Consider the following 10,069-nt stretch of genomic DNA (forward strand, 5'->3'; position numbering starts at 1 on the left):
TCAAATCAGAGCACAGGTCACAGTGCTATAAGTAAGGTAATAAGATTGGAGTTCTGGGCTACAGTTGAACAAAGATAAACATAGCTTCGCTATTATGGGGGAAAGGCTTTTAATGGTTTGGTCAATGGAAGAATGGAAGAGTTTGCTGAATGAAGCCATCATGGAACACTCAGCATTATCTCTGTGCAAGTGGACAGCAAGGGAATGTCCTACAACCCCAAAGTGAAGGGAAACTGAACTGTATCCTGCAAATTTAAAGAGGTGGATAAAAAATTAGATCACAATTGTAGAGCTTTCAGCCCCATCAAAGCCCACACCAACTTAGAGCTGGTCAAAATTTTTCTAACTTTAATTTTTCCAATGGGAAATAGAATTGATTTTTTCAGAAGAATATTAATAATAAATTCATCCTATTTTTCCACCAGCTACAAAACGTATTGAAATTAGAAAATTTTTTGAGAACAAATGGAAATTGAAGTTTTTATGAAAATGTTTATGAAAAATATCCCTTTTTCACCCAGCTGTCTGCAGTTAAACTATCAGCACAAAACTTCGCATAATCATTACAAATCCTCTTGCGTGGAGCAGGCCAAGGAAGATGGTACCAGAGCCTCTATGTTAGCGCTCGGGTTTGTCTACACAGCGCCGTAGACTGGTCTTTGCGGTGTGAATTGCAGAATGCTCTAACTGCCCTGCGTAGACCCTGCTGTTGTAAAAACTAAAAGATACCTAGTTCCTGCTGATGCAGTACAGTTTCATGTTTCATTTCCTCATATACCATATGCTACCTCGTGGGTCATGCACTCTGCTCAATACTCTCTTCTTTTGTCTGCCTCTTCCATTCGCAGATGTATGCCCTTTTTTGTATGGTTCACTATGCTTAAACCAGCCTCCCTCTTTTTGTGTACCATGTTGTACGCTTAGCCCTGATCTACACTAGGAGTTGAGGTCGAATTTAGCAGCGTTAAATTGATTTAACCCTGCACCCGTCCACACGACGAAGCCCTTTTTTTCAACTTAAAGGGCTCTTAAAATAGATTTCCTTACTCCACCCCCGACAAAGGGGATTAGCGCTGAAATCAGCCTTGCTGAGTCGAATTTGGAGTACTGTGGACACAATTAGACTGTATTGGCCTCCGGGAGTTATCCCAGAGTGCTCCATTGTGACCGCTCTGGACAGCGCTCTCAACTCAGATGCACTGGCCAGGTAGACAGGAAAAGGCCCGCGAACTTTTGAATTTCAACTTCCTGTTTGGCCAGCATGGCAAGCTGCAGGTGACCATGCAGAGCTCATCAGCAGAGGTGACCATGATGGACTCCCAGAATCACAAAAGAGCTCCAGCATGGACCGAACGGGAGGAACGGGATCTGATCGCTGTATGGAGAGAGGAATCCGTGCTATCATAGCTACGTTCCAGTTTTCAAAATACCAAAACCTTTGTCAAAATCTCCCAGGGCATGAAGGACAGACGCCATAACAGGGACCCGAAGCAGTGCCACGTGAAACTTAAGCACCAGAACCTGGGAAAATGAAATCGGGCGAGTAGGCGACGTCAGCATGGTGACAAGAGTGATGAGGACATGGACACAGATTTCTCTCAAAGCACAGGCCCTGGCAATGTGGGCATCATGGTGCTAATGGGGCAGGTTCATGCGGGGAAATGCCGATTCTGGGCTCGGGAAACGAGCACAGACTGATGGGATGGCACAGTGTTGCAGGTCTGGGACGATTCCCCGTGGCTGCAAAACTTTCGCATGCATAAGGGCACTTTCATTGGAACTTTGTGACTTGCTTTCCCCAGCCCTGAGGTGCAAGAATACCAAGATGAGAGCAGCCCTTGCAGTTGAAAAAGTGAGTGGCAATAGCCCTGTGGAAGCTTGCAATGCCAGACAGCTACCAGTCAGTCGGGAATCAATTTGGAGTGGGCTGCTGTGATTCCCTAACTTCAAAACAACAATTAACTAGCCTTTTTGTGGAATGCACACACATTTTGTATACAAACACATGATCCTCCTAAACACGTATCTGACTGGCACACTGAAAAATGCCAGCAATCTAAGGGTTAACTAGCAAGACACTAACTGCAGCATTTTAAACCAAAAAATGAAATATTAAGGCAGCATAAAAAACGCAGCCTGCTGCCTTTTCAGTTTTTCCTGAACATCAGATCATCTGTACCACAAAATGAAGCCTAGGAGCTGTTTCTGCCCCAGATAATTTTCCCCCCAGTTTTGTTCATCAAAGGAGACAGAAAGTGTCTCACTGAGCACAGCATCCCGGGAGATATTTGCAACCTTCTCCTTTCTAGCACAAAGGATAGTTAAAAGTGTGAAAATTCTTATACAGAAGCTTCAGTTGATTTGCAGTGTGAGAAGATCAAAGCACACACATGCCCAATTTAAAGAGAGATTTAAGGCCTGGATATTATTTGTGTTAATTTTTTTTTGCAAACATCTCATAGCATTGGTACAAATGTATATATAGGGCCACTTTGGAGAGTTCTTTGATGACGCAAAATCAGATCCCCACTCGGCTTTGTCTACACTGCCAATTGAACAAAACTTTTGTTGTTCACAGGTGCTTAAAAAAGCCCCCACCCCCCCCACAAGTTTTGCTGCAGCAAGTGGCAGTGTAAATGGCTCATTGTCAGCAGGAGCCCTCTCCTGTGGATAACGCAAACCCTGGTCATGGGGGATGGAAGTATTTTGCCGGCAAAAGTGCTGACAAACAGCATTTACGCCGCCCGACTTTTAGCGACACGGACGTATTACTAAAAGCTGTGTAGTGTAGACAAAGCCTCAGTGGCCAAAGGGCTCTACACCTATTAAACCAGGGTGTATAGCTAAATAAGCAGGGCTCCTTATAAAAACAAAAAAGGCCCTTTACGGTCTGAGTGGAGTTTCATTCTTTCTGGTGCATTATATGGGTTGGAAAGCCCATATAAACAACAATAATTCCTCAGAGAGCAACACCCCCAAATAAACTGAAATCTTTAGGAGGAATGGGTAAGATATAGTTGAAGCAAGATCTTTTTAAAACCTTTTTGTTGCTGGTCTCTGCTGCAGTGGGATCCAGCAGTATACTATGAAGTGCCAGCATTCCACACTGTTGACTCACATAACTGATTATTATTAGACCGCAAGGAAACAGTTAAATCAATGTAAATATCTGTCTATATAATTATCAGCATATCAGACTCAAAGTGGAGTTTGGTTGACGACTCCCCAATCTTCTACCCTTAGGGAATGATGACATTATAATAACCATAATACTTAGCACTTACATTTTGCTTTACTTCTTCGAAGTGCTGTAAAGTACTAACTATATGTTCTCATGGGGTTTCCGGATACAGAGATCAAGAAATCATAGCAACTTACTGAAAAGCCTGCTTCTAAAGCAGCCAAAACCTCCAGCTTGCTACAGAAAAAAAAAGGTACCAAGTAGAAAACTCATGGGGAAAAAAAATGAAGACTGAGATTTGGGAAAAGGTGGGAGGGGTCAGGTACAAGACAAAATAAAATTAATCTCATCATGACTTGACTACAGGAAAAACAATACAATTTCATGTTGCCCTGGCAACATTCACTCACTATTGGCCAATCTCCACTCCTCAGTGAGGCATGGCATAAACAGGCCGCTTGAAAATCTTGAGTGTCTGTGCGCATGTGGGGGTGTTTATTTTCAACAGCAAGAGTCTCAGAAATCAGCACTGCATGATGGTACTTTTGTACATACTCGGCTCCTATGACAGCCACATGTGATGGAAGGCAGTGCTGGGTGAGCCAATGGAGCTAAAAAGCAATACATATCAAAAAGCTGAAATACAACTTTAGAACTACTAGAATTAACTTATGGAACTCATTGATGCAGGATATTTTTGAGCCAAATAGCTTAGCAGGAATCAGGAAATGGAGGCCAATATATAAATAAGACTAGCATTTGCAGTTATAGTAACCAGGATCAAAATAAGGGTTATCAATAATCCCATGTGATGGCATAAAATGACCACCACCTGGAGTCAGAAGTGGTTTTCCCCCAGTTGTATAGTTCTTGGCCAGATGCATTATTGGTTTGGGTTTTAACGTTCTCACAAGAAAACGACCAAGGCATATAGTAGAGTGAATGGATCACTGGCCTCTTCACATGTGGCAACACCTCCATTCCTCAGGACAGGGTTTCACTGTTGCATTGGAAGTACCTGGCTTTAGTGATAGGATGTTATTAGACTCTACAGTAGCTGGTCTGTGCCTAAATACATCCAAATGTGGCACATAGTAGGAAATGGAAATACAAGGAAACTTTGCATGCTACAGCTTAGTTCATGCCAAATGAAATTCCAAGCGCTCTAGGACAGTGGTTCTCAAAGCCGGTCCGCCGCTTGTTCAGGGAAAGGCCCTGGCATGCTGGACCAGTTTGTTTACCTGCTGTGTCAGCAGGTTCGGCCGATTGTGGCTCCCACTGGCCGCAGTTCGCTGTTCCATGCCAATGGGGGCTGCGGGAAGGGCGGCCAGCACATTCCTTGGCCTGCGCCACTTCCTGCAGCCCCCATTGGCCTGGAATGGAAAACCGCGGCCAGTGGGAGCTGCGATTGGCTGAACCTGCGGACGCGGCAGGTAAACAAACCGGTCCAGGGTGCCAGGGGCTTTCCCTGAACAAGCGGCGGACCGACTTTGAGAACCACTGCTCTAGGAGGACCATCAGAGAGCATTAAGAGAAATCATTGACAGCTCCTGCTTTCTTCTGTCTGACACGTGGTGTGAATGGTTCACAATAACTAAAAGAAAACCATATGACATAAAATTTACTATCCAGAGAAAATTCACTTGGGTCAGGGAGGGTTTCATTTTTGACAGCGATAAAATAGTGACTTCAAAACCATGAAAAATCCCAGCACCGTATTCCTCCCTTCCTACCCCTAGTCTCTGACCTTTACAGATCTCAAACCTCCAGATAATTTAATGGCAGTTAAAGGAAGGTTATGAAAATAGAAAGGTCATAACAGAGGAAACTGGGGCTTGCCACAGTATCTGGGGAATGCCCATAACTCCAGCAACTGCTGCTGTGTTTCCTATTCATTGGAAAAGGTAGGACATTGCTCATTTCAAAAAATGTTTTCATGAGCAATTCTAATGCTGATGAGGACTATGACCAGCACATACTGCAAGGAGGGAGCCTGTAATGGCTCTCCAGTCTAAAGGCAGGGAAAAGACTGGCTTGTCTGTTCTGCACAGAGTAAGATGCGATTTAGTTCACTCTAAGGGTCAAATACAAATTAATGTGACACATTAATACGAGTCTCATGGCTAAATCTCATGTAGTGTGCTGACATCGGGCCTTACCCAAAGCCCACTGATGTCAATGGGAGTCTATGTAACTTTGTCGCTTCAGCTCCCACTGAAGCCAGAGGCAAAGACTGAGCGAAAGACAGGCAGACATAAAAGGTTAAATGCTTTTAAAAACAGAACTTAAGTTGAACTTTGGAGCTACTCAAGGCCACATGATCACACATGAGAACCCCAGGATTCAGTCAAATACAATCAGATAAAGAAAATAATCAATAGTGAAGGTAAGCATTTTTAATTTTCATATCCATATCATATAAATATCCCACTGAGGCACCATTATACTGATCCCATGCCAGTATTCACTTGGCCATAGTCAATCACATGTCAGGATCTGCACCTCAGAGAGCCCGGGGGGGTGGGGAGAGAAGCTTGAGGAATTACTATGAAAACAGCTCAACAAAGTTAACCCTAATAACATGGGCTGTTTGTGCACCACTGTGACCATGTATTATAGAAGAGGGTTGACTGTGTTTTCATTACCCCAGCATCTGTAACAAACATACTAAGAGTGCGGTGATGGGTAAAATAATTGCCTCTAATCCTCAGCAGCATCAACAAATTGCAAATACGACTCTCAACTATGAGTTGGCTAAGGGAGCATTGGGTGTTTGTTCTTCCTAGGAGAGGTCAGCAGTCCTGAAGTACATAACACAATGGCTGATGGCAGCTCAACAGGAGGACATTGCACTGTGTCAGTGGATGTGAGAAATTGGTCTGAAAGCAGCAGGCAGAGATTCCACTGTCCTGGGAGAGTCCTTTGAATTGTGTCTCTATGAACCTGGGGTCAGAAAAGAGACAGATTTTTGCTTCCCCTGTAATAGAAAAGGGGGTGCTGTACCTCAAGATCAAACACTAAATTCACCTTGACCTAACCTCTGAATCAAATGTAACTTAACAGCAGTTTCATAAACTGTATGTTGATTTTTCCAAGAAGCAAGCTTCTGCCAAGAACAGTGGGAACTGAACAATTAATCTGAGCCACATATTGGCACTAAGTTCATATGTGAATGTACATGAACATATGCGGAGCTCATGAGAATGGTAATCTTGCGAAGTATTTTTGGTTTGCAAAACCAGTTCAAATAAATTCACAAAACTTTCTTTGCCTCTGTAAATTAAATCGCTGTTGTGTTATTTTAAAAAACAAATGTTTTTTTCTAGCAAACAGGAAATGGGGCTATGTACCTCTAAAAAAACTAAACTGGGTCCATGGGGCTAATAGAATTCCTCTCTCCTTTCTTCAGTTTTCATTCTCTCTCTCCTCTCTCCATTTTTCCCATTGGATTTTTCTCTCTGCTCCTCTTTTCACAGCCTCTCCCAAACAGAAGGCAAAGCCAGGAAGGTGTGAGTCCAGCTTTCAGCCCCACAGCATCCAGCTGGTGTGACATTAGGCAAAATGAGTTAGCCTATTTTTAAATAATAATAATCCCAGTTGCAGTAAAATACAAATTACAGGCAAATGGAATGCAGTGAACAAGCTATCTGTTGCAGAAAAGTACAGCGTGTGTTTGCTCCCTTCATAGCTTATTAAGCCTCTCAATTAGTTGCAGTGGCTTAGAAAGCACTCAGGGTGGACTGTCACCTCTGGGCATTGAGAGGTTGGGGAAGAGGAGCTGAATGAGTGCAGCTGAGGCACAAGCAGACAAATGTGCCATATGGAAAAGCTCCACAAAGATCTCTCTTTTGCAGATCTAGATGAAATAAAGACACTAGCTCCATGCCTTTGCTCTGTGACCCTGCCTTTCCCACACTAAGTCCATGGCTTTTCTGAGGCATTAACACACAGAAGAAAGCAATAACTAGAATAATACCCCGTAATATTGCTTTAAAACAAAAGCGGTCTCCCCAGCTCTGCATCTAGATGGGTCGGGAAGCTATAGAGTCGGACATTCAAATCTTGGAGAAATGATTCTAGTGCTCTTCCCAAGTAACAGCATAGCGGTTGGACATGCTACCTTAAACACAACAACAGTATAGATAGGAAATAAAATGTTTCCTTGCTCTAGGAAAAAACAAGCAAAACGTGCCTACCAGCAAGTAGGAGCAACTCAAAATAGAAGCCATTCATTTCTCACCAAGGATTAATTAGCTGTCTGGGGTTATTAAACGTTTTCATTGGCCTGATCTTTGAGGAAACCGGGAGCTATAAAAGTGAGCCAGAGGTAATCACAGCAACAAATAATATTAAAAAACAAACAAACAACCAAAACTACTTGCAATGCAAATTCTGACAGCGTGAATAAATTACAGACTGGTCTGGTGTGATTAACAGCACATCAGATGGACTGTTCAGGTGGAATTTTTAGGCCTGCAGGTTAGATCTGGTATTTTTCTTTTCAATCGCCAATGACAAGCTGAGGCAAATGTGGTCTCGCTCCATGTTTAAACAGAAAGCCTGCTTCAGTCTAACTGGCCCTGTGGGGAGCAGATACAAGGAGCTTCTCCCCTTCTTCTTCCAACACTCTGGGTCAGGGATCAGTCACAGTCTGGGGAGGTTGCAGAACCACCGCTCCATACTTATGCTGCCTGCAGTGCTAGCCTCCATAGAAATGACCTGGCAGGGTGAAGTAAGGACTGGGCCCCTGGCCTTGTGACCCCATTGCTTCAGCCAGCAGACATGGCCAGGCACAGGGGAGAATGCGACTTGTACCCATGTAACAAACACCTGAGCTGCAGCTTCAGAGTGCGCGCCACAGGAGTCCTGAGAAGAATCCTGACTGAATTAGCTGAGAGGCTCCCTCAGCACCTCCCATCCTCCCATAGCGCTGTACCTAGAAGACACAATCTAGCTCTTAGTATGCACATTAAAGATCAGAGACTGATATCTCCTGACAATACTGCTTCCCCCATGAGGAAGGCAACATTTACCAACACAAAGATGGACCAGGTGAAATTTACTACTAAGGGCTACAGCTTCCAAACACCAGTCAGTGTTACGACCCTCACAGCATCACTCCTGCCTGGTCTTATAGGGGGCTCCCCCATAGCACTCTCTGATGCAAGGCTCCTGGACGTTAGGTGTCAGCTCCAGAAAACCACATAAGACGACAGCTTGGTGCAGCACTCAGAAAGGCGAGTGGCGTTCCAGTGATTATGAAGAAAACTGGCTTAATGGATTTTGTATGTGCATCTCCCTTGTAGTAAATGAAAAATGTAGCCTTAGGTGTTTACATTTGATTTGGGAGGCTGGTTTTAATCTTCTTACATTGGGAGGAAAAACTCAATTACAGAATGTACTTACATTCCAACAACCCAAGTCAAACACTAAGGAAAATAGAAAGAAATCCTTTAACTCCTTCATCGCCAGGCAGGAATACAAGCGTGTGCCAGATATGTTCAGCAGCACAAGAGGTGAAGAGTTTGCATACATGAGGCAGGGGCAGGGTGAGGTGTGGTACTCCAGCATGGCCAGAAGGGACAGGATTCTTTCCATTCAGACCTATAGCTCTCTCCAGTAGAGTTCTGTTATTCAGCCTGTATGTAAACTGCAGGATTTACCCCTTAATGACCCATGTGACATCATGTCCTATCATCTGACACTAAGCTGAATTCATTAAAGGCATATCAGAGATGTCTCTGTGTTTGTCTTCACATTTAAAGGAAGCAAAAGCATTTCCTATTTATCTTCATTTGTTCATTCAGAATGAATAACTCTCCTGAGAAACTGCAGGTTTTTAGATTCACAGCAGCCACCATGAATACCAGATGGTGACAAAGGATTTCTGTGAGGTGTCAGGGCAAGTGCGGGCTATATTCTGGGCTGGGGGGGGCTCTGAACTATTCAGCTCATTACTGCAGCAGACTCTTAGGGAACCTCTGCGATGAGAGAGGGCTGGGCTGCTCTGAACCCAGAACCCACAGGAGGGGGAAGAAAAGGGAGCCTGCATTCTGCATTTCACCCTGAAGCCGCTGCCAGAGCTCTAGTCAAGGTTTCACAGCCTGCTCCAGCTCCATGGCCCTTACTCTGCCTTGCAGTCCCAGAGCTCTATTGGCCCTTCTTGTCATGCATGCAAAAGCGGCCAACTCGGCATCGCAAGCATTCCTGGCTCAAGTATCAACAAAAGCATCATCAATGTTATTGTAATAACAAATGCATCTTCACCAAGACATGGCCCACCAACACCTTGGCTACTTTTCCTATTGTGTTGTACCTCTTCCCCCCTCTCTCTGTCTTTAAACCACAAGCTCCTGGAGGCAGGGACCCCACTGAAGACATGAGGGCATTATGCATGCCACCATAAATAACCACAGTGACAATTTTCTACTCAAGTTCACACACAGAAAGATTCCTTGACCCTTAGATATCTCAATTAACTCACCCGTAGCATTGTAATCATGGAGGGGTCTCGGAAGCGGCCATCTTCATCTTTAAGATTATAGCCCTCTGGTCTTTTATCTCGTTCACTAACTTTCCATAGCTTCACAGTTTTATCTGGAAGAGCAAAAGAGAGAAGAAGATATAGTTATGCCTGAGTAAACAGGCATCCTAAAACGAATACCTGATGAAAATGCTAATGTCACAAAAATTGGTTTAAATGTAAAAAAGGTTACCGTTTCCTGTTCCTTGTCTTATTTGACTGAGATCTAGGGACATGGAAAGAATCAGCTCTAAAGAAAGGAACTGTTTACCATCAACACTTTTTTTCCAGGAATATTTGGCCTTCCTATTGCTGAAAGGCAACTGCCAACAAACTTAAGAAGATGGTTTGATTAAAACAAGCAT

General features: G+C 43.8%; 1 protein-coding gene across 1 annotated transcript in view; it reads right to left on the bottom strand.

Annotated features, from left to right (window-relative positions):
• PPP2R2B (protein phosphatase 2 regulatory subunit Bbeta) overlaps positions 1-9,773 on the bottom strand; it is a 60,472-nt gene extending 50,699 nt beyond the window's left edge. The window contains exon 1 of the mRNA XM_077823864.1: positions 9,666-9,773. Coding sequence (XP_077679990.1) covers positions 9,666-9,683 — 18 coding nt within the window. The 5' untranslated portion in view covers positions 9,684-9,773. The remainder of the gene's footprint in view (positions 1-9,665) is intronic.
• Positions 9,774-10,069: the final 296 nt, after the last annotated feature.

This window comes from Eretmochelys imbricata, chromosome 8, assembly GCF_965152235.1.
Source record: "Eretmochelys imbricata isolate rEreImb1 chromosome 8, rEreImb1.hap1, whole genome shotgun sequence".
NCBI lineage: Eukaryota > Metazoa > Chordata > Testudines > Cheloniidae > Eretmochelys > Eretmochelys imbricata.